This window comes from Gekko japonicus, unplaced genomic scaffold (assembly GCF_001447785.1).
Source record: "Gekko japonicus isolate JY-2015 unplaced genomic scaffold, Gekko_japonicus_V1.1 scaffold115, whole genome shotgun sequence".
NCBI lineage: Eukaryota > Metazoa > Chordata > Lepidosauria > Squamata > Gekkonidae > Gekko > Gekko japonicus.
The window spans coordinates 871,629-896,260 of NW_015163095.1; the positions used below are offsets into that span (position 1 = coordinate 871,629).

General features: G+C 45.8%; 2 protein-coding genes across 2 annotated transcripts in view; one reads left to right on the top strand and one right to left on the bottom strand.

Moving 5' to 3' along the window:
• Nucleotides 1–5,408, top strand: part of LOC107106443 (embryonic pepsinogen-like) — a 12,940-nt gene extending 7,532 nt beyond the window's left edge. The window contains exons 6-9 of the mRNA XM_015406590.1: nt 1,553–1,666; nt 2,854–2,998; nt 3,635–3,733; nt 5,271–5,408. Of these exons, the coding sequence (XP_015262076.1) occupies nt 1,553–1,666; nt 2,854–2,998; nt 3,635–3,733; nt 5,271–5,408 (496 nt within the window). The remainder of the gene's footprint in view (nt 1–1,552; nt 1,667–2,853; nt 2,999–3,634; nt 3,734–5,270) is intronic.
• A 6,093-nt stretch (nt 5,409–11,501) lies between these two features.
• The window catches only part of LOC107106419 (adhesion G protein-coupled receptor E3-like), a 28,757-nt gene continuing 15,626 nt past the window's right edge, over nt 11,502–24,632 (bottom strand). The window contains exons 6-11 of the mRNA XM_015406559.1: nt 24,079–24,314; nt 22,994–23,060; nt 22,089–22,180; nt 13,818–13,986; nt 12,233–12,331; nt 11,502–11,564 (exon numbers count right to left, since the gene is read on the bottom strand). Coding sequence (XP_015262045.1) covers nt 11,502–11,564; nt 12,233–12,331; nt 13,818–13,986; nt 22,089–22,180; nt 22,994–23,060; nt 24,079–24,314 — 726 coding nt within the window. The remainder of the gene's footprint in view (nt 11,565–12,232; nt 12,332–13,817; nt 13,987–22,088; nt 22,181–22,993; nt 23,061–24,078; nt 24,315–24,632) is intronic.

Here is a 24,632-nt window from a genome sequence, read left to right on the forward strand (position 1 = left end):
CACTCTTTCATATAATGAACTAACTCGTCCTACACAGGGATGGGTCTCTCCTCTCTTACACAGAACTTAACCGTCTGCTTAACACAGAGACTTTTACTCTTATATTCCACACAGGAAAACTTCTCTCACAGAGACCTCAGGACAAAACTGCTTAACTAACTTCCACTGTCTGCATCAACTGTCATATACCCAACCCCTGATAGACATTCCAATCACCCACACAGCGTCCATTCCAAAACCCCTCCCCCTCTCTGTCACTCACCAATCACACCACTTGCCTGTTTCAACCACACTAGACTTTCACACAGCAATGTAAACCAAACTTTTAAAGACACACACAAATAAACATGAAATCGTTACAGGAGCTCACTCCATCATGTGGCACCCGGGTCTCAAACTGCTGAACTACCGACCTTCCAAAGCCTGCAGTTCAGCGTCTTAACCACTTGAGCCACCGCAGTTTAGGATATATAGAGTAAGTCTAATGATATCATAATCTAGAATAAGAGTGGAGATATGTAGGGATGGGCATGAACTGGCTATGAACAAAATTTCTTGACAAATTTTGGCTGGTCCATGGTTTGCAAAGTGATTTTCGCAAACTGAAGAGCCACCACGAACTTCCACAAATTCTAAGGCAGTTAATGGTGGTTTGTGAAGAGCAGAAAGCTGGGGTTTAAATGGCTCTGAGCCATTTAAACCCCTGCGTTCTGCTCTTTGCAAAAATGCTGAGTGGCAGGGAGCAGAAAGCAGACCCCTGCTTTCTGCTCCCTGCTGCTTTCAGCAGTGAGCAAACAGCAGAGGTTTAAATGGCTCTGAGCCATTTAAACCCCTGCTTTCTGTTCCCAGGCACTTTTTGTGAGGAGCAGAAAGCAGACAGAGCCATTTGAACCCCTGCTTTCAGCTCCCTGCTAAAAGTGGCAGGGAGCAGAAAGCAGGGGTTTCCCCATGGAAAACAGTGGGGAGCAGAAAGCAGGGGCCACAGTTTGTGAACCAACCTTCTGATGCATATTAGTTTATGCCTGTCCCTAGTGACATGATTGGCCTTTGAGACAGAAGCTGATCCAAAACGTTTTTAGCATTTTAGAAGATCACTTTGGCTGAAGGCAATGGTATAGGAACCAAGGTCTTTATTAAGCAAGATGAGCTTTCTCAAAGCTTGTCTACACTGAAAAATAGCACAGTTCAGATGTAACAGTGAAATCTGCTTCTCTCTGCTGTTCCCTATGCTATACAAGTCTTTTAAAAAGTTAGTTATTAGGATTGGGTAGAATAAGCTGTAATCTCTGAATTTAAAAACTTGTACACAGTACTAAAGTGAGGGGGATACGGCAAGGAATTACTGTCCTCTTATATTTAATCAAGATTCTATCTCTTCTTATCCAGATGCTGGTCTAGTATGAGATATTATATAACCAACTTCTCTCTCTCTCTCTCTTTTGTAATGGGAAAATTTAGACAAACAAACAAAAGTGTGATACTTTTTGATCTGCAGTTGGATGAATATTGAATGAATGGCTTGTGAACAACCTATCATTTATACATATTTCAGAGAAACAACTGGGAGTGTGGTCATTTTTGGTGGAATCGATGAATCATATTTTACTGGTTCCATTAACTGGAATCCGGTCACAGAGCAAGGTTACTGGCAGATTGCAATGGACAGGTAAGCAATTTAGCTGCAGTAGTAATGGTATAGCTATGGAGTGTCCCATATTTCATATACAATTTAAAAAATCAACAGAATGTCTGCTTCAAGTTTGCATTCTATTTATTTATTTAAAATATGTATATCTTATGTTATTTCCTTATGTTCAAGGCAGCTAACTATGCATCAACAAACTGCAAAGACGCAAAAAGATCTCTTTAAAAGTTGGGATGCAAAGGGAAAGGAAATGAAGAAGGGAGGGACAGAGAAAAAAATGCCAGTATTATTATTCACAAAAACTACATGCCATAAATCTGTAGGTGGCAGTGGTTAGAGAAAGTTATCAATGTGGAAGAAAAACTACAGCATTTAAATAGTTTATTTTTTATTTCCTGCAATTGCAAATACAGATCAGGAGTCTGTGTCACTTTATGAACCATGTAAGATGTATTTGAAATGGCAAATATTTGCACCACAATTACAGGTGTGTAGGGGGATCTTACCCCTATCCTTCCACCCCAGTAAGCAAAGTTTGTTTAAATATTTATACCCCAACTTTGCTTTTGGCTTGAGTTTGAAGCATTTTTCCTTTCTAAGGAGACTTGCTCCCAATTAAGTGGCTCTTCTGTCAGAGGAAGGCTTCTTAGGCTGTAGAGAAGATACTTGAAGGATGGTTGGATGCACCCTGTGACTTCCAGAACTAGGAGTTACAGCCAGGGGTCATTTCGTAGAAAAAGAGGTGCAGGAGCTCATTAGCATAACTTATTAGCATATGCCACACACCCTGACATCACCGGAAATGTGTCAGAAGGCCACTGGACTGTTTTGGATTGCTAAGTATTGGGGGGGGGGATGCGCAGATCTGCCCTTACAGAGGAGGCAGAGCCTGTACCTGAAGGCGGGAGGGGGGGGCTCTGCAACTTACCTGACTGCTTCTTGCTCCTCAAGGCCTGACTGGGGGCTGCTGGGAGCAGGGGGCAGGGCTTGTTGCATGTGCCCACCCCCTGGGCTCCTTACTGCCGGAGCTCCACTCCTGTGTGCTCCTGCAGGAAATTATCCCTGGTTACAGCTAAAAGCATTGCCTTCAATGGGAGTGTGACATGACTAACTATACTAAGGGTCCAGCTATCATGTCTCATTTGGCTGCACCCATATCGTTTCAAATACACAAAATTACCAGCATCTCATGATTTGCAATTTCTCAGTATTTTAGTGAATGGCCAGGAGATTGCCTGCAGTGGTGGTTGTCAAGCGATAGTCGACACAGGAACCTCTCTCTTGGCTGGCCCACCAGCTTCCATAACTAAGATACAAAACGCCATTGGTGCCACTCCAGGGAACTATGGCCAGGTAAGATCATGCTAAAATCCTTTATTCTTTTGCCTCTGATTTTCCATTGTTGATGAAAGGACCCCAGATATAACCCCCCCACACACACACTCCCAGCATCATGTTTCAGATGCACTCAAGGGGGTTAGTAGGTTGAAGGTGTTGGGAAAGAACCCTCTCTACCTGGGCCCTTGGAAACCTGCTGTGAGTCAGAGTTAAGCACACTGGAATGGATGGTCTGATATGATATAAGGCAGCTTCTATATTCATATCAATTTAGTATGCCAACAAAACTAAATCCCAAATGGGGAGTGCATTCTCAGATCAAAGTTCAACACATTATGCAGTATTATCTGGTCAAAGTATAGCTTTGTGCATGATAAGCAGCAGCTCTGGATTTATTGATCTGTAATTTTTACATACTTGTCTATAGGCCACAATATGCTGTTCAAAGTGGGGAATTATATTGGATGGTTATTTAGATTAAATTCCACCACATTCAAGAGCTGATTTAGGATGGCAGGTCTGTTCTCATGAACATTCCTGTTTGATTTCAGGATAATAACACTGATGTCTAGGACCTTCCTCTAACAAGTTGAGTTTGGGTAGTTTTTATTATCAAAATAACAAAAACCTCTCTTCTTTATTTCTTGCAAGTATGACATCAACTGCAATAACCTCTCCAATATGCCTGATGTTGTTTTTGTGATCAATGGAATCCAGTATCCGCTAACCCCATCAGCCTATTCTAATCAGGTACAGAATGGATCTGTTCCACTAGCTTTGAAACATTTGTACCCATCATAAGGATGCAGTTTAAAGGGACTGCCCTGTCCTATTGCACTGTTGCAAGTTGAATTTCCACATGGGTGTTTATATCTGAAGTGAAGCAGGATATCTATAAGGGGACTGAGGACACGAGTGATTCATCTGCCCTTCTGGTATTAGTGGTTATCAGGGATTTTTAAGAAGAGGTGCCAGAACTCTCAGGAGGAAAATGAAGTTTTCAACCTGTATACTGAAAACTCATGAACTTTTAAACTTTTTAAAAATAATTTTGTTGAAAAGGTTCTGGAACTCTGTTCTGGCATGTTCCCCCAGAAGAAAAGCCCTGGTTGTTAGCCTTAACTGTTAGTGTAAAATGCGCACTGTGTGCTAAGTGCCCTTTCACCAATGTTTCCCATCGTCCCTTGTGTACTGAAACAGAGGTTCAGAATGAGGGAGCTCTGTGTTGTACATCTTGAAAGTATAAAAGGTAAAGCATCTAGGTAGCTTCCCTCCTCCTTTCCTTGTGAAGGCCACATTTATACTCCAGGCACCTACCTCCCACTGTATGGCTCTTTCTTGCTGTTCTATCATCTAGCTCACATTGTTTGTCTGTTGTGCTATTGCAGTGCACATTCTTCCTTTTCCATGGGCCCTGATCTCTTTCTCTTGCAATAAGATTATTTCCCTTACACAGATAACGGATACAAATGTGTTCTTTGAACAGTCTCATATGCAAGGTGCTTCAGGGAAGCTCAGATCTCTGTCACCTACAGTAGGGCCACCAACCTCCAGGTGGGACCTGGGGATCCCATGGAATTACAGTTCATCCTCATACTACAAAGATAAGTTCCCCTTGAGAAAATGGATGCTCTGGAGGGTGGATTTAATGACACTGTACCCCCCTGAGATCCCTGTCCTCCCCAGGCTCCACCCCCAGATCTCCAGGAGTTTCTCAACCCAGAACAGGCAACCTTCCCACCCACCGCCCACTGGCAGCCAGGGAGGACCTGGCAACCCTAACCCTACAGGTTCCACTTAATTGGTTTTCTGTCCACTAGATCATGGGAATTTCTTAGAGGGGAGACACTGAGGGGCTCTCTTTACAGCCTGTTTATGCATTGTGTACAGGAGATATACGGGACTGGTTCCATGATGCTATGCTGGCAATCTGGTTGTAGCTGTATATTGATTAGTGCTGTATATTGATTAACATTATCAGCAAGCATTACCATGACTGGTGAGTGACAGTAGAGTTGCCAGGGCTGTTATGGGAGAGGCTATCAGGGATGTTACGTTGGTTTTACTTCTGCTGGTATTCTTGTGCTTTTGACTTCACTGCAGCTACAGGTCTATTTTATGCTGACCAAGCATCCAAGCACCTAGGAGGACCATAGAACTGCTTTGCTCCATGTCATACTTTTAGCATACTGAAAACATTGAGTTTATAGTACTTTATTTTAATAATAATAATGTAATATGGAGAATCGCCTGTATCTGATGGCTATCATTTTCCTCCCAACTCTAGGTCATGCAAGGAGATTGCACAAGTGGCTTCCAAAACACATCTGGGGACCTTTGGATCCTAGGAGATGTGTTCATAAGAGAATACTACAGCATCTTTGACAGGGCAAACAACCAAGTGGGATTGGCAAAGGCGGTTTAGAATTATAGTGCCTTTAGTTCATTCACCAGGTCAGAACAATGGACCCCTGCATGGCTAGGGATGTAGGATTCTTATCTCACTACAGATGTAAATTTTCTGCCTCCAAGCATTTTCCCTCTGCTCTACTCAAGCTGATTACAACATGCATTGTACCTTTGCATCCTTTACATGCATTCTTTACAACACCCTTCCAACCTTCTGACTGGAATAAAAAGACTCAGAGCTCCATTCCTACTTATCTCTCCTTATATATAATCCTATTTTGGGGTGAACGTTCCACACACTCCCACAGCCTTTGGCTCCCTCAGCTGCCACTCAGAAGGTCTGCCAATCCCCTGGCTGCATTGCCTCGCTGCATTGTCTCAGTCCCGCCCCCAGAGCCAGCGCCCAGCGTCTTGGCCTCAGTCTGGACAGAGATGGTGAAGGGGATGGACGCTCCCCCGGGTGGAGGCTTATACAAGGAGAGATTCTCTTAGTGTATTGGCTGTTTCCAGGTCTCCCATTGGCTGTGCAGTGTATTTTAGCTTCATAGCACTGCATTTCTGTTAATAGAAACATTGATTACATCCTTTTAAAAGTAACATCTGTCCATTGTCTTTAATGACAGCCTGCGGGTGATACATAGTGCTAAAATATGTGTGATTACAAAATTATCAATTTCAAATTTGTGTACAGGAGATAAAATAGTAGTCCAAAGATTATTGTTTGGATATATTCACTTCAGAAAGCCTTTAACTAATATCAGTGAAGCTGGCTGGGAATTTGTGATGGGTGGGGTTTTTTTGAGGGGCGGGTAGGAAGAGGGAAGACCAGAATCAGCAAGTGGACTCCAGGATTCACTCTAGTTGACATTGTGGAAAATCTGTGTGACCGGTTTCACACAAGAGCTGTGCCGCAGTTGTGCTTCCCTTTGCCCCACTTCTATTGGTCAATTTCCCGCTGCCGTGTTTTGACCCATGGCTTCGCCTGATTTCCCCCGTGGTTTCGTGATACTGTTTTCTGAGGATCATGAAACTGCGGGGAAAATCGGGTGAAGCCGCGGGTCAAAACATGGCCATGTGGCTTCCAGTGGGAAATTGACCGATAGAAGTGGGGCAAAGGGAGGCGTGATCGTGGCGCAGCTCTTGTGTAAAATCGGTCTGTATTTTTAAAACATATGCTGTCATTTTCATGCTTTATAATAGTACCCAACAACCAGGGGCCATTTAGTAGAAAAAGAGGTGCAGGAGCTCATTAGCATAACTTATTCACATAGCTTATTTGCATATGCCACACCCCTGAAATCACTGGAAGTGTGTCAGAAGGCAACACCCACCACTCAAGCTCCACTGAACTGTTTTGGATTGCTAGCTATTGGGGGGGGGGAATGTGCAGATCTGTCCTCACAGAGGAGGGAGAACTTGTACCTATATATAACTTGGTCTTAAAAGTGCCACTGGACTGTTTTGGATTGCTAGCTATTGGGGGGGAGGGTGGAACACACAGATCTGCCCTCACAAAGGAGGGAGAGCTTACGCCTGAAGGCGGGCCGGGGGGGCTCTGCAACTTATCTGGCGACTCCTTGCTCCTCATGGCCTGACTGAGGGCTGCTGGAAGCAGAGGGTGGGGCTTGTTGCATGTGCCTGCCCCCTGGGCTCTTTACTGCCGGAGCTCTGCTCCTGTCCGCTCCTGCAGGAAATGACCCCTGCCAACAACTATTCAGTGTGAAGAATCAGAAAGAGAGACTTCGCAAGAGATTTAAATGCTACTGAGACATAATCATGTGTTGCCCTAAAAGGGAGAACAGATTAACTGTCCTCTGCCTCCAGAAGGGGGAGGGTGTGTGTGGCTCAGTGGTGAACACATTTTTGTCTTAGCTCAGGAAGAATGGCTCCAGAGCAAACTAATTTATGTAGTAACCAAATCACCTGCTCACAACTTTAATGCTAGTAGCTCACAAAGTAGAACTTTTGCTCACAGGACTCCACAGCTTAGAGGGAGCATTGATGGTGAAGCACCTGTTTTGCATGCAGAAGGTCGAGGGTTCAGTTCCTGGCCTCTCCAGTTTTTAAAAAAAACACCAGGTAGTATATGATGTGAAGGATCTGAGATCCTGGAAAGCTGCTGCCAATCAGGGTTGACAATACTGCCCTTGATAGACTAATAGTTTGACTCTGAGTAAAGCAGCATCAAGTGGGGCCTAGAGATCTCTTGGAATTACAGAGATCAGTTCCCTGAAGAAAATAGCTGCTTTGAAGGGTGGACTCTATCGCATTATACTTTGCTGAGGTTCCTCCCATCCACAAATCCACAGGAACTTCCCAACCCACAGTTGGCAACACTAGCATCAGCTGTTCAAAAGCCTTCCTGGAATGAAACTATTTTCTCTTCCTCTCTTTTCAGAAGAATCTTATAAGCTGCAAAGTACCCTTTAAAGACACATTTTTTGCCTCGCCCTTTTCAGCAAAGTGGTTGTCTGATTTGCCTCAATGCACAAACTGGTGGCAGGTCTTATCCTTTTAGCAGGCAGCTACTTCATCTCATGCCCAACTGGAACTTGAGCAGAGGCCTAATCCACATTAGTCATATGCTTTGCTGAGCCCTGATTTTATATACCTTTGAAAAATAATAACAATATTGTGACATTCTAAGTATTATCATGAAGTGCATTTCCAAAGCTTCACACAAATCCTCAATATTATCCTTACAATAGCCCTATAAGCAGGGGTCATTGGGGGGGAGGACGCGGGGGGACGCCATCCCCCCGGGTGAGGTGCGGGAGGGCGGGGCCTGGAGCTCCCTGCTGGTGCCCGCTGGAGGTCGCCGCTGGCTGTGGGGAGGACACACTTCCGGTGATGTCAGGGGGTGTGGCATATGCTAATGAGTTATGCTAATGAGTCCCCCTAGCTCTTTTTCTACGAAATGACCCCTGCCTATAAGGTAGACCTTGAGACTGTGATCACATGCACCTTTAGATCCAACATAGCTGCAAATGCCTGATGGATCTAAAGGAGACGATCAGACAGCAACATCTGGGAAAGGTCCTGCAGTCGTCAGCAACCCATGCTGCTCTGCCACAAAAGCGGAGTTAAAGGACACCGAGGAAAGTCCAGCTCTAACTGGCTGCAACGGCCCACAGATGAACTTTCCCCTGTCCCCCCCCCTTGCAGTATGCACATCATCGCAAACTCCATAGGGAGCCCTCAGTGTGGAGGTGCAATTCCTCGATTCCTCATTCAAGCACATGGGAAACAAATTGCAAATTGCAACAACAGCAGCAACAACTCACCCGTGGTTGTGTCTGATCACACAGTGACAGGCTGAGCATGCAGCTTCAAAGGGATGTGTGATCTCGCAACTGTGTGTCAAATTCCTCCAGAGGAAATAGCCTCGCTTCCCCTCCACTCCAACTGGCGTGTGTGACCGTAGCCAGAGGGTAAAATTAGTCTGATCATGCTAATCCATTCACATGAACCATAATCAAAAACATTCACAAATCCTGGACTGAAAACAGATAGATCTCCAAGTGCATACACCGCAAGTATGAAAGTCATGCAGCCAGTACACAGAAGCTCTGAAAGAGCCCATGACTTGCTTCTCGGATAGAAGGGCTTGACTTCTAAACACATCCTTCTACAGTCCTCATTTGCCCTTCAGGCTGCACCATACATACCCAGTGCATCTTTATACCTAGCCCAGACTCAGAAATCATCAGTTCTGTGTATATGTGTGTGATGTCACACACAGAGTTTGCTGTGGGAGAGCCACGAATGCCAGGCGGATTATATGGGCGTGATCACACCGCCACATCTGGCAAGCGTGGTGCACCCGTGGCCAACAGGTATTGTCCGGCCGAAGATGCGGAGTTTAAAAGTACCTGGGAAACTCCAGTATTAAACGGTTGCGATGAGCTGCAGACAGACGCTCTCCGTCTGATCGGCCCAGTGCGCTCCTCTTGCATCCCTGCTTCCTGGTTGGAGCGCGCTGGAAACAACTGCCCAAGGAAACATTGTTGTCGCATCTGATCGCGTTGGGGCACGTCAAATTGCGACGGCGCTAATAGCCATGCCTCCCCCCTGTGTTATCCAGCCCATGTGACCAGGACCTGTGAATATCTTTCTGCACTCTCCTTTTAATCCATGTCAGCCACAGTGTCCTCCAAGCAATTCTGCACTAAAATCAAATTCAACCTTCTTTTTAATCCAGGGGTTTTTTTCCATTCTGCCCTAAAACAGAGTTCAACCAACTATTTATTCCGGGTTTTCCCCCCATTCTGCATTACATTACCTCCCTTCAGTGGTCAGTCCGGTTTCAACCTGCTGTTGCCCCAGGGTTATTTGGAGGCTGTTTTGCTGTTGACTTAAATTGCCTCGACTTGAACACTGAGGAAAGCTGGAGTGGCAGGCAAATGCAGAAAGGACCTCCATGTATGTGTGTGTGAGAGAGAGAGTGTATACACACACACACATATTCATATATATTGAAACAAGTAGAGGTTATTAGATTATTTTTTTTCCGATTTATATACCACTCACCCCCTAAGGGCTCTGAGCGGTTTACATTATACAATTCATACAATTCCTACCTAAGGGCCACACACATACAATGGAGGGAAGTGACTAACCTAACAGGCACCTTATAGCGAAGTCTTGTTGTTATAGTCTCTCTGCGGGAGCTCTTTTTCAATCCGGCGACAGCGTCTTCCTGGCGCAGGTCTTCCTTTGGTCACCACGATTCCTCAGGCTTGGGCCAAGTGCACATCAGCGCGTGCTCCTGCTGCAGCCTCTGTCCAATAGGCTCCGGCCTGCTGCGTTGCCCCGCCTCCGCGCTCCATCGGCCTAGCCTTCGCTTGCTTGCTCGACTCGCCACCGCCACCATGTTCTCCGCCGCCGCCGCTCATGCTGCCACCACGCCACTACGAAGGACGGGTGCCCCCCTGCTCTAAGAGCAGGTACCCATTTGTCTACTTGCCCTTTAACGGGCTTTCGAGCCACTGGGTGGGCGGGAGCTGGGACATGGGCCGGGAGCTCACCCCGGCCACGGTGGGGCTCGAACAGCTAAAGCTGTTTGGCCAGATGGAAATGCAGGCTTCATTTACTGCCTGCGCCAGATCAAATTATCTTCTCTGCTAGAATTGCTGCAAGAACCTGCTAATGGAAGGACAGTAATGATTTTTCTGGACTCAAAATTCTTAATTATACATGTGGCACTACATTTGATCAGTTCTACCAGTGGGATTCTACAGACAGAACACTACCAACAGAAGAAGTATGGCCTCTGAATTCATTCAATCCATCTCTGCTGCTTTGTTCACTAAAATGGAAGGTGCAACAGGAGCACAGGAGAACTATTCTGCATTGTTTTTAGATTACAGAGTGAAACAAAGAAGCCAACAATAATAATAGGCAATGACATTTTAAAAAATCAGGATCTCAAAATGATCCTGATTTTTTCAAGATCAGGGAGTAAATATCATAATCATAACTGTATGGCACTGGGTGTAGTATAGCCAGGAGATCCAAAGATCATCTGGCAGCCTGAAACTCTAAGACCAATTTCCCATAAGCGCTGCTCCACACTCGCTCTTCCCTTTTGCCCCGATGGTATGTGTCAATTTCACACAAGCTGCTGCACAGCTGCATTTTGCCCTGGAACTTCGCACGATTTCCCCCGCGTCTACTCAATCCTGTTTTTTGAGGACGTGGGGAAAATCACGTGAAGCTGCGGGGCAAAATGCGGCTGCGCAGCAGCTTGTGTGAAATTGACACATACCATTGGGGCAAAAGGGAAGAGCGAGCGTGGAGCAGCGCTTGTGGGAAATCGGCCTAGCTCTTTTTGTGGCAACTTAGGTTTATTTTTGGGGCTGGCAGAACTGTGACTGACCCAAGGTCACCCAGCTGGCTTCATGTGGAGGAGTGGGGAATCAAACCCAGTTCTCCAGATTAAGAGAGTCCACCGCTCTTAACCAGGGAGTCAAATGGCAGTACACAACAATTTTTAATATGCAGAAGACCAGTGCCATAAGAAATGGCTCAAGTCTCTTCATGTCCATTTTATTGAAGATGAACCGGGGAGGAAGAGGCCAATGAAGAGAATAATGGAAAGGAATACGGATTATGGCTCTGTCGTCCATGCTACTTGCTGTTGATGTACTGGAGCAGTGCTCTGCACATTTTCCTGGAAAAGAAAAGAAAAACCACCATGATACTCAAAACAAACCATGAGCTGGAGCCATCAGAGGGTGCCACTCCCTGGCTTTTATCACAACATTTTTATCAGCTGTCTCTACCTTCAAACAGCTAATTAGATGGTTCTATAGGAATAGATGTAGGCTGAAATAATCATGTTATGAGAAAAGAAATTCACCACAGAGGCCTATTCATTAAAAGAAATTGTGGAAGGTTCCACACAGCTTTCTATGAAATATGGAATCTGCTAGGTACTTCTGGCAGAGTTATAAGTGCACCATCACTGACAGTGTAGTCAAATGGAGTTTCTTATGGCCCTGGTCAGGAACATTATTGTTGAAACATAAAGGTAGGAAGAAGTTTTCAGATGAGCAGGTATAGTGCAGTGTAGAACATCTATACCAACATTTCTCTTTCTGGCCCACCATCGGCCAGCAGTCTCCTTCCATCTACAGAGCAGAGATGCAGGGGACTCAAACAATGGTGGTTTCTGTGTGTAGATCAGCTTTCTAGAAGCAACTCTGATCCCTAAAAATTGCCCCAGGCAGACATATCCTAAGAATACCTAACTATATAAATATCAGGGACTGAAGGAAGCAAGTTATCCATATCATTCAAAAATTTTTACACCATCTTTGGATTATGCATCTGCCTTACCGTGGTAACGCTAGAGGGAGCAGCAGTCATAGATATCTCAGTAGACGGAGGCTGGATAGTTTTTCTCCTACAAATCCAGTTCCAATATGCCTCTCTCACCTGAAGATCCAAAACACACAGTGAGAATTCTCCTCTTAAAAGGATAAAGGCTCTGGAGTCTGTAATAGCTAAACAAATAACTGTTCAAAAGTGGAAAGCAATAGCTACAGCCCATACTGAAATATGAACTAGCAACAGTAGACCTGGCAGTCAAAGAAAGAGGGAAAATGTGAAATATCATAACATTTGGTCTGGATTTGTGGATTTGGACATTAGCATGTGTGTATTAGTTTGTATAAAGTATGGGATTAGCTGGTTGCTTCAGGGTCAAGCAGGACTGGGGGGGGGACTGTCTCTAATAGGCTATGGGATAGTTGTTTCTTGCCTGCTTCAGACTGTATCAGGGAACTGAAATTTATTTAAAGAGACCTGATCAGTATGGACTTATAAGGTCCTAACTGAGGGGGGCAGGTATGAAGCCAGCAGTAGCTATGGCCAAGTTTGCAACCAGGGCGGATTCACCAAAAGTTTTGGTAGGCCACTTGCTGACAGCAGTTCACACTAGAGTTAGGGTTGTTCATTTGTAAATAAATAAACAGAGTGTTTGGGGAAAAAATGAGATGACCAGGAAGAAAGAAGAATTCTATATCCAAACCACTCTAAGAGCTCTCTTGTAGAGTGGCCTCTCCTCCTCCCATGATACTAAGCAATGCAGAGGAAGTATAAGCTTCCCCGTGTCTGTATTAAATGCCTTTATATATCACAGCTTCTTCCACCTTCTATTATTTGCTCTTCCTTCGCCATATTCTTCACCCAACCCCTCACTTCCCACTCTCCAGTTGTCATATTTTTGCTCTGCTTTTGATGTGTAGCATTCCTTTTTTCTTTTCAATGCAGCCTCCTACCTTTATCCTGAAGGACTTCGGTATTCACATGGATAATCTCACTTTCTCATCATCATCCATCTTCAATTCACTCCTGCAACTCACCATTCTGGCCCTATTTTTGACCTCATTCTTTGCAAGGGTTGAGGCTCAAACTAGATGGGATTTTTTTTAGTGAGCTAGGTCAGGGCTCTCTCTCTGGATTTCCTTGGCTCCACTGTGCCCTGCAGTCAGAGGGAAGCTGCAGGGAACTAATTTCTTAAACACTGCAGGGGACGAACTTGAACTGGAACTGTGGAGTGGGGGGTACAATTTTTCTGACCCAAAATAGCCGGAAGGGAAGGGCTGCATGTGCAGTGGTATTGAGTTATTCAGAGCTGCATGCATAAAATTATTGAATTCGTTGCACTGAGTGTTCTCTTTTAGATCTCACAACTCTCTAGCCCCAATATCGAATCTCCTTTGATGCATGTTCCCATGTTACATCTTCCCACTCTCACTCTCCCGCTCTCTATGGCTTCCAGCACAGTGATCAGCTCTGCTAATCAAAGACAGCCTTGAAAAATCGGACAGAGTACTTCAAAAATCTTAATCCCACAGCCTCTAATGCCAACTGGGTGTTGCTGCCCACAAATCCCACCCTCTTTTGCCCTATACATCACCTTTTTGTTGAGCAAGCAGTGCACCAGGAAGATGAAGGCTCCCTGCACACTGTTGGTGAGGGTGAACAGATATGCCATAATATCAGCCAATGGCCCAAACTGAAAGAGGCCTAAGCACCAAGTCAAGCCCAGGATGAACAGATGGGCTATGGCCTTAAATGTCAGTGACCTGTGTCAAAGAAAGACAACACTGTAGATATCAACAGGAGAAAGAAATACCAAGGAGACAATGAGGCAATTTGAGCTATCGGAGCATAGTTTGTTGTGTGTCTGTCTTTCAATGAGGCCTGAAGTGGACAAGATGTTTTGAATTGTGCACATCTAAGGTCAATCCTTCCCCCCCCCCCCTCCATGGCAGATAGTACCCTATGTCTGATAATTGGATTAACAAATGTGAAGGGATAAACAAAAGCTTTCTGCCAGAGGGTATAGACTGATCACTTCACTTTGAAAGAAGAGATTGTGAGTCCTCCTGAAGAAGATGGCTGTTATATTCTTGAGCAAGGCCCACTTTTATTTATATTTTAGGGTTTCTCAGAGGTCCATCTTGTCCCCATGCTGTTAAACACCTATGTGAAACCCCCTGGGAGAGATAGTCTGTGGATTGCAGTGAGGTGCTACCAATATGTGGATGACTCCCAGCTATATTTCTCCTTAACAGCTTAGTTGGGTGGGTCTGTGGAAGTCCTGAACAGCAGGGCTGCCAGCAACATGGGCCCCCAGACAAAGATTCCACCTGGGCCCCCCAGTGGGACTCTGATCCAAACCAAATATCATAACAAAACAAACCACTTTGCTTGCTGTTACCACGAATCTATAGTATTAAAAGAATTGGTCTGTCTGTCCATTTGACCATTTATGGCAAGCATAACTAGTCAGACAATAAAGCTATGAGACTCAAAAGTAGCCACCACTTCAGGATGATTGTGGGAGTTCCTGGGTCAAAACTGAAAGGCATGGGAATATCCTGGCCCAGGTGAGACCCCCCCCCAAAAAAAATCTATTTGCAATGGAAGCTGTGTATCTGAAAACTGGCCACCAACCTCAGAATGATGATGGAAGTGGCAGTGCCAAACATGAAGGGAATTAGGGCACCATGAACCAGGTTCTCTCCACAATACGCAACGTGTAATGAGAAAGTGTTTAAGCAACCTGTCATGTGCCTCTAATGACCAGATCCCCAACCCACCATGGAAGGTTGCTGGGCATTCTCAGCCAAGCCTACCTCACAGAGTTGTTGTGAGGATAAAATGGACAACAGGAAAACAATGTAGCTTTGGGCCCCCATTGGGGAGAAAGACTGGATGTGGCATTTGTTATAAATGTAATTTTTAATTATATTTAAAAGATTAGATCATTTGTCATATAACAAAGTAGCCTTTAGAAAGGGTTATTGCCTCTTCCACCCACACAATAGTAATGATAACAACCCATTGCCTGAACTGGAAGTTCTAATTTCTGTTCCACATGTTCCACAAATTAACGTTCCATTGCCATGCATGTAAAGGGTGGAGCAGGGGGGAAGCATCATAAGAACATAAGAAGAGCCCTGCTGGGTCAGACTAGTGGTCCTTCTAGTCCAGCATCCTGTCTCACACAGTGGTCAGCCAGTTCCTCTGGACAACCAGCAACAGAGCATAGAGGCCGAGGCTTTCCCCTGATGTTGCCTCCTGGCTCTGGGATTCAGAGGTTGACTGCCTCTGAACGTAGAGATTCCCCTCAGTCACCATGGCTAGTAGCCACTTATAGGTGTTGTAGTGCCACCGCCAGGGCCGTAGCTAACCCCTTACTTGTGGGGGGGCCCTGGGGAAAGGAAGGGGGCCGGAGTGCGCGCACCACACACACATCACTCGGTACTCCTAGCAACGAAGCGGCCCTGAGCACCGGCGCGAGGAGGCGGCGAGAGCCCGGCAGGCTGGCCCAGGAGGCCGCGGAGCCAGCTGGCCACGGCCGCAAGCCAGCGTCTAGCACAGCCGGGGGGGTCCCTGGCCCGCGAGGGCTGCGGCTGAAGAGGGATTCTCTCCTCCCCACCTCCCGGAGAGACGGGATCCCGCCTCTGCTGCCGCCGAGACAATGGGAGCGAGACGGGGAGGCTCCTTTAAAGCCGGGACCGGGCGAGCGAGCAGGCACCTTCGGACTCTGCCGGCGCCTTCGGACTCTCCCCTTGCCGCACTCTGGCAGCTCTTCTGCCACCTCCTGTGCCTCAGCGCAGCTGACTCGGGGGCGAAGAGAGGCGGGCTGGCGCGTTGCTGCTGATCCCGACTGCACCAGCCAAGCCCCCGGGGAGCAGAGGATCGGGAGGGAGGGGCCCCGTAAAACTAGCAGGGGGGCCAGGCCCCGTGGGCCCCATGCAGGCTACGGGCCTGCAGGCATCATGTAACCAGGTCATGTAACCAGGTCATATAACAAGCAGAAATGTCATGGCATTGCTGCAATGGTCTATCAATCCTTCAAAACTCTTATAGTTCCACTCCCCACCCCCAATTTCTTCCACTGTTGCACCAAGCAGCAGTGGGGGACCAGCAGTGGTATGATGTTTCCCATCACAGCAGAAGACCTAGTCCCCTTAAGCTCAGTCCAGACAGGACTGAAATACTGTTTATCAGTAACAAAGCCACTGTAGTCCTACAAATGTTATACTCCCTCTAAAAGAGCAGGCTCATAGCTTGTGGGTGCTTCTGGATCCTGCTCTACACCTGGGTGATTCAGGTCTCCTTTGTGGCATGCAGAGCCTTTTATTGCCTTTGGCTGATAAGCCAGCAATGGCCATTCCTTAAAAAACATGATTTGCCCACAGTGATCCATAATCTGATTACATCCAGGCTAGATTGCTTCAGTGATTTGAAAACAGTCCAAAGAGAACATCAGCTCATTCAGAATATAGCAGAGAGGCTACTATTGGAGGCTTGATAAAAGGATTTTATCACCCATATGGATGGGCATGAACCAGATCACAAACTAAAGTTCAGCACAAATTTTGGCCAGTTCATGGTTTGTGAAGCAGTGTTTGCGAACTGAAGAGCCGCCACAAACTTCCACAAATTTTGATGCAGTTCATGGCAGTTCATTAAGAGCAGAAAACAGCTTAAAATGGTCTGAGACATTTAAATCGTTCCTTTCTGCTCTTCATGAAAAACAGCTGCTGCTCAGCTCTTTGGTTTAAATGGCTCTGAGACATTTCACCCCTAGCTTTCTGCTTGCCATAGCTTTTGGAGGTGAGCAAAAAGCAGTGTTTTAAATGGCTCCAAGCTGTTTAACTTCCTGCTTTCTGCTCCCAATCACTTTTCACGGGGAGCAGAAAGCAGGAGGTTAAACCTATATGAACCAGTTCAGTTTGTGAACTGGCCTATCAGTTGTTGTGGTTCAGCCACAAACCATGAACTGGACTGCAAAAATATGGTCCATGTCCATCCCTATATCATTGGCTGTCTGCCTGCTTCTAGATCAAATCCGTGCTTCAAAGAACTAATCCACTATCAGTTAGGATCTTCCAAGCCATTGTCTCTGTGCCGCAACTGCAGAGGTGAGGTGACTAGAGACTCCTATGCCTTGAGCCTTATCTGACATCTACCTCTTTATCATTTAGGTATCAGGCCATACTTTTAACTGAGAACATAAGAACATAAGAACATAAGAGATGCCAATGTTGGATCAGGCCAAAGGCCCATCCAGTCCAACACTCTGTATCACACAGTGGCCAGAAATACTAGTGCCATCAGGAGGTCCACCAGTGGGGCCAGGACATTAGACATCTTATGTAAATATTTTTTGGACTGTATGTCAACTTTGTATTTTGGATTGTGACCACTGAGGAAGGCCCTTTGGGGCCGAAACGCGTTTGGTTCAGTTGCACAGCACTAACCCATCTATGTATGAATGTTGAGAAGTTTTTTAGGTCTGATTGTGAATATTTTAAATGAGTTTTAAGTTTTTTAAAATGTGTACACCTAAATAAATTTTGTATGTTTATTATATGTAGTGTCAGCTTAACCCTTGTGGATTCATAGCCCCACCCCCACTCCTCCTGATCCTCTGCTCCCCGGGGGGCTTGGCTGGCGCAGTCGGGATCAGCAGCGACGCGCCAGCCCGCCTCTCTTCGCCCCCATGAGTCAGCCACACTGAGGCGCAGGACTCAGGAGGTGGCAGAAGAGCTGCCGGAGCGCGGCGACGGGAGAGTCCGAAGGCGCCTGCTTGCTCGCCCAGTCCCGGCTTTAAAGGAGCCGCGCTTGTGCTGGGCTGCAGGCAGGCGCCGCCGAGTGGCCCGGGCGAGTTCTGTCCTTCAGGACCCCCCGGGGAGCAGAGGATCGGGAGGGAGGGGGCCCATAAAACTAGCAGGGGGGCGGGCCCCATGCAGGCTACGGGCCTGGCCACCGCCCTGCCCTAGTCAAAAGACAAGGCTGTGAACAACCTGGCTGGCTTTTCAAACTCCAGTAGGGATCCCAACCCTTTCCAGGGTCCAGAGTCCCACTCAGAGAATATTGGTAGGGCCAAGAGAAAAAATGACAGGGACACCCTTCTGCCGACCCCCCAGACACACCACCACACCGACAGGTAGCAAAATGGTTTATTTTAGGGCAAAGTAGTACCAATATTCTGTGCACCAAAAGAAGAAACTGGTTTAGTCCCTAGCTAATTTACCTTGCATAGTATAACTCTAGTTGGTCCCAGCGGTTCTTAAACACAACCCCCAGCAAGGGAGCTCCCAGCCGCCGCCAAAGGCAATGGCAGCCGGGGGCTGGTTTGCCGCCGCAAATGAAGGCGGGGCGGCAACAGCGTCCCAGCGCAGTGCACTGGGACGTGGGTGGGAGGAGCCAGCCTGGTTAGGCTCGGCTCTGATCCCGCCCAAGGCCAGTTGCTGCCTCGTGCTCGCCCGCCCGCCCACTCTGTTTTTCTAGTGTAGGCTGAGGCTGGTCGCCTTAGGGGGCCAGGTAGGAATTTTTCGCTATTACCCAGGATTGGCAGTGGGGTGGTAGTGTTTTCGCCTACCTTACACTGGAGCAGTGGAACAACAGTTTTGGGTGTGGCTGTTAAATAGGTTGGTCACTTTGGGCAGAATAGGGCAGGGATAAGGAAGCAAAAAATGGTGAGCACCTTAAGCCGTCCCTTGTTTGGGAACTGGGGGGGTCTTCAGGAACGGCCTGCGGGCTATTAAGGCCCTGGGTGGTGAATGATGATTCCCTATTGGGAGCCTCTTGGGTAAGCTCCGGTCTGCAAGCTGTATGGTTTCAGGGGTAGGCGCTCCTGGGAGGCTACCAGTGGCTGGGCTGCTGGTCGAAAGCCAGATTAATGGCTTGAGGCCAGGGTTGGTGGCTCGCCCACATATTAGACAAGGAGGCTGGTCAGCCTAACACCTGCCTTGTCTGTTCCGCTACCTAGGAAGTGCTCCCTTGCCGATTTTGGTTAATAAACTGTATATAGTTAATAAAGTGGCCCTTGTTTGATCCAAACTGTTGTCCGTCTCGTTATTCCGACTGTGGGGGCAATCCTTTTACGGCAGTCAAACAGGGTATATCTCTACAAGCTCAGTCCATCATGCAGAGTCGGGGTTTGAAGAAAAAAACAAGAGAAACCCCTTCTGTCCTTCAGGAACTTTAAAGTCCAACAACCAATTAAAGAAGGACTTCAATTTTAACCACATTGGAGCTTGGACCACCGGCACCATCTGCCCATGAGGCCTAACCAGGCTCCCCTGCTCCCCTTCTTCTCCAGCAGCAAAGCTGAACAACCAACCCATAACCTGCAGGTGGCCACACTTCAGACTCAGGAACCCACCCTTGGGCTCCAGCTAAGACTAACTACATTTGCCAATTAAAGATATAAAATACCCTCAGTTCCTACAGGTGTATCCTCCATGAATCTATCTAATCCCCTGTTTAAGCTGTTTATTCCTGTGGCCATCACTACATTCTCTGGCAGTGAATTCCACATTTTAATCACTCTCTGTGTAAAGTAATATTTCCTTTTGTCCGTCCTGAATCTCTTTGTCAACTCTCTCCATCTCATGCATAATTTTATAAACCTCTATTGTGTCCCCCCTCAGTCGTCTCTTTTCTAAACGGAAAAGTTCCAGATTCTTCAGTGTTTCCTTACAGGGAAGGTGCTCCAACCCCCTAATCGTCTTGGTTGTCCTCCTCTGTACTTTTTCCAGCTCTGCAATGTCCTTTTTGAGACATGGTGATTTGTATTCCAAATGAGGCCACACCATAGAGCTATACAGGGGCATTACAATATCAGCTGTTTTATTCGCAGTCCCTTTCCTAATAATCCCTAACATAGGTTGAATCTGCATTTGTATTTTTTAAATTAGTTTCATGCTTCTGTGACGCCATCTTTCTCTATGCTTGTTTGAATGTTGTTTGGAGAAGATTTATTTAAAGCAGTGTGGAGGCGCAATTACAATGGAGCCACCACAAGAGGGCGATAAACATATGCAGACATGCAAAAGTATACTTGCACAGTTGAAGTGTGAAAACAAAAGCAAATGTAGACACTTTTTTTGAAGACAGAGTCAGAAGGCTGGGACACTGGTGGGAAAGACAAATGCAGATCCGACCATAGAGTTTGCCTGTTTCACCGCTGCAGCACACTGGGTTGACACTTTCATTGAGCAGTCCACTACAACCACAAGATTTTTTCCCCGCTCAGTCTCAGCAAGTTCAGACCTCACTAGTCTGTACCTGAAGCAGGGACTTTTTGTCCCAATGTGCATCACCTGACACCAACATTGAACTTCATTTGCCACATTGTTGCCCACTCACCCAGTTTGTCAAGGTGCTCTTGAAGCTCTTCAAAGTCAGCCTTGGTTTTCACCATCCTGAATAATTTTGTGTCATCTGCAAATTTGGTCATTTCACTACTCACCCCTAGTTCTAGTTCATTTATAAATAAATTAAATAGTACCAGCCCCAATACAGATCCGTGTGGGACCCCACTGCTTACTTCTCTCTATTCTGGGAATTGTCCATTGATTCCTACTCTTTTCTTTCTGTCATTTAACCAGTTTTTAATCCATAAGAGAACCCGTCCTCTTATCCCAAACTGCTAAGTTTACTCAGGAGTCTTTGGTGAGGTACCTTGTCAAAAGCCTTTTGAAAGTCTAGGTATATAATGTCTGCAGGGTCACCGTTGTCTACATGCTTGTTTGGTTTCTCAAAGAACTCCAAAAAGTTGGTGAGGCAGAACTTCCCTTTGCAGAAGACATGCTGATTTTTCCTCAGCAGGCTTTGTTCCTCTATCTGCCTAACAAATCTATCTTTGATTACAGTTTTTACGAATTTGCCTGGGACAGGTCTGTAAGTTCTTGGTTCCCTTCTGGATTCCTTTTTAAAAATCAGTGTAACATTTGCTACTCTCCAGTCTTCTGGTACAACAGTTGAATTTAGTGATAGGTTACACATACCCAGGAATGACTGTATCCCATAGATTTTCCACATTTCTGAGATACCTACTATATCTAAATTGTCATTGAACACCAAGCACTCCAGCTCCCTCATCTTGGTTCGGAGACTTTTAGGACTAGCATATAGACACCTATAATGTGTTTCTCTCCCCAGTAACCCTTGCCTCCCTTGGCCCCTTAGGCATCACACATGGCCCTCAGTTGCCATTGTGACCTCACTCCCAATGCCTATTATGCTCCTATCAATATTACCCTGAGTGTTTATGCAATGGTCCCTTTGGACTGACTTGTTCCAAACCGGAGGCTCCCCAGCTCCTGTCAGCTTTCCACCCAGGATTAGTTCAAAAGGTGCTCTGACACCTTTTTGATATTAGTCACCAGCAGCCTGATTCCCTTTTAGTTCAAGTGAAGCCTGTGTCTTTCATACAGGTTCTCCTTGTTCCCCATTCTGGTGAAGCCTGCAATCGCTATTTTGTGATGCTTTGGCTAGTGTTAGTTAGTAAACGTTAGTACAATGGCAGACTTCTAGCTCTCAAAAATGCCTTGTAGATGTTTGGGATGCTCCTTCAATGCATTCTGAGAGCTGCAGCTCCCTCAACAATTGACAATAACAATCAGACATTTTAAGCTTTATTTATACCCTGCCTTCAGGGCCCAAAGCAGCTACATCATTCTCCTTTTCTCCATTTTATCCTAACAGGAACCCTGGGAGGTAGGTTAGGCTGAAAGTACATGACTGGCCCAAGGTCACCCAGCAAGCTTCCATGGCACGTCCTTTTCACCGCCAAAAAACTGGCCTTCACAGTGCTATTGTCTAGAACTCTTTTTTTATCCCTTCGATGTGTCATATTCTTATTTGTAGCTTTTCTTACCTGGTATTTTTCAAAGTAGATACTTTTGAATTGAGAGATGCAAGCTTCTCATGCAAGATCTTCAGAATAAGGCAGAAAAACACTGCATTGATCTGATACAGAAAATGGAATGTAAAAAGAATGTCAAACAGGTTCCACTGGAGATGGCGATGCAAGTTCCTTAGCTCTTAACCTGATTTGGCCTTTTAATGGAATGACATAGTTTACAGTTACATGGAAACATGAAGGATGGGGCCACAGATTCTTTACTTAATCTAGTGGCATCAGTGCAGTTATTTCTGGCTCAGTATCACTGCATAATAGGCAATCTTGCATGATAACTAACTAGTTGTGCAGAAGATACAGGGTAAATTTGAGTCTGGAGAGTCTACTGCTGCTTCAGAGTTGTACTAAAGTGAACTAAAGTGAGTGTACAAAGATCCAAATCTTTAAGAACCTTGTGGTTTAGTGAACGGATGCCTATTTCAGTCTTAGCCAGCCCAGGGGTGACAATAAGAATGAAGATCTCTGCCTCCCAGCACTTAAAGGGCTTCTTTTCCTTTAGCAGTTGTGAAGTGGAGAGCTGACTCCCTTCCTCCCTCTCCTCAAGCTGAAAAGCTGCATGCCTGAGTAACTGGCCAGGAAATAGATAAACTTCCCCCTATTTGGAGGAAGTTGCATTTTGTTCTATATTTGCTACAAGAGCTGAACCAGTTTTGTTGCTTCTTATGAATTTCCTCCGACCCTATACTTGATAAAAGAAATATCTTCCCTGCTGCAAAGTGCTGTTAAAGAAGATGACATTCCTACTGTTGATCCCAATGGAACTTGAATCAGGTTTGTTCTTCTCTGTTCAGGCCAGACTTTTTTAAAAAAGCTATTCATTTTGCTGATCTTAGAGAACACAAGAGCCCATCTTTACCTACCACAATTATGGCACAGACTGGTCCCAGAAAGCTCCAGTGAAAACCTTTATCAGGACTAAGCCAACAGCTAAGGAAAAGGAAAGAAGACTATCAGAAGAGCTTTAGGAAAATCCTCAGGCAATGAAACACAGAATAGTTTTTCCAGAGCATGTTTAGTACTCATGCTTAGTAAACTAGAATAGGCTAGCACTGAACTATTCTCTCAACTGAGTCTATTAGAAATGCAAAATCATAACAGGAACTCCCAGCCTGGATAAAAATTTGGAGACATGATGGAGGCAGTTCTAGGTTTCAAGGGTGAGTAGTATTTGTATGCAGTCCTTGCCCTTGGTAGAACTTGTCTACCGAGACATATTGATACAGCAAAGTTTGGTTAATATTATTGTCACACATTGTACTGTATACAAACCAATGGGATTGTATCATGTTCAACACCTACCTACCCTTTCAGTTTTCCCCTGTTGAACTGGGAGTCATTCCTTGAGAAGAGCCCTTTATTTTAATAGAACATTGTTTTAGAGTGGGCATTGGCTATGATGAATTAATAATGCCACACAATGTTGCTCTCTGCTGCAAGAGAATAATGGCCACAACAGAAGAATGCCTAGTTAATGATACTTTGATCTTGGGTTGCCAATTCCAGGTTGGGGGGGTGGAGGGAACCTAGCATGGTGTAATAACATAGAATACATCCTCCAAAGCAGCCATTTTCTCCAGGGGAACTGCTGTTGTCTCCAGGAGATCTCCAGGCCCTACCTGGAGACTGACAACCCTAGTTTGGTCCTACTCAATCCCATGGGGGTTGCAATGCCCCTTCCTGTACTATCCTCAGTGCCACGCACGAATATCAGCTCATTGTCTGGGAATCACTGTGGCAAAAAATCCCTTGTGGAGTTTATTACAGAGTCAGTAGAAAGGAGTAACCTCAAATGGAAATGATTAGGAATAAGTTCTGTTAAAATCAATGGTATTTACTTTTGAGTAAGGAGTTGGGTATGTTCCACTGGCAAATATCATTTGAACAGTAGGTGCCGAAGAGGGATTTTTAAAATTTCTCTACTAAAAACTTCAAAACTAGTACTTACTGATAATGAGTCCCATAGGCCCATGGAGCACTTGCTGCAGAAATTGCTACTACCAAGGCAGGGATCCCATAGCCACAGAGGTACATGAATATCCTCACACGCTTGTTGGCACCACTGTAATTTGCAACTTTCAGATTCTTGACAATGAAGTACAGGTTCACACCTTCCAAGAACATCCACACAAAACAGGCCAGGAAGAGGTAATGTAGCATCCCAGCAATAACTGAGCACAGGACCTGGACAGAAAGAACAGCTGTCTTTCTTTCAAGACTAGATTATTGCATTGCTTTTGCTTTCCTGGTTTTGGACTAAGAAACTGAAATGGTCTGAAACAAGTTTCTAGAATTCTACCATACTGTATTGCAATAGAGCACTTCAATGTCCCAGAAAGAACTATGAGACAACCTGTTCTGGAAGAGTCCCCCATATTACATTATAAGAAATAGAACTTAACAAGAAGGGGGGACCCGCGATACTCACGGGGGGGGGGAGAGCTCCAGGCAGAGCAGGAGGAGGAAGAAGCAGCAGCAGCAGGTAAGCTTCCCCCCATCCCG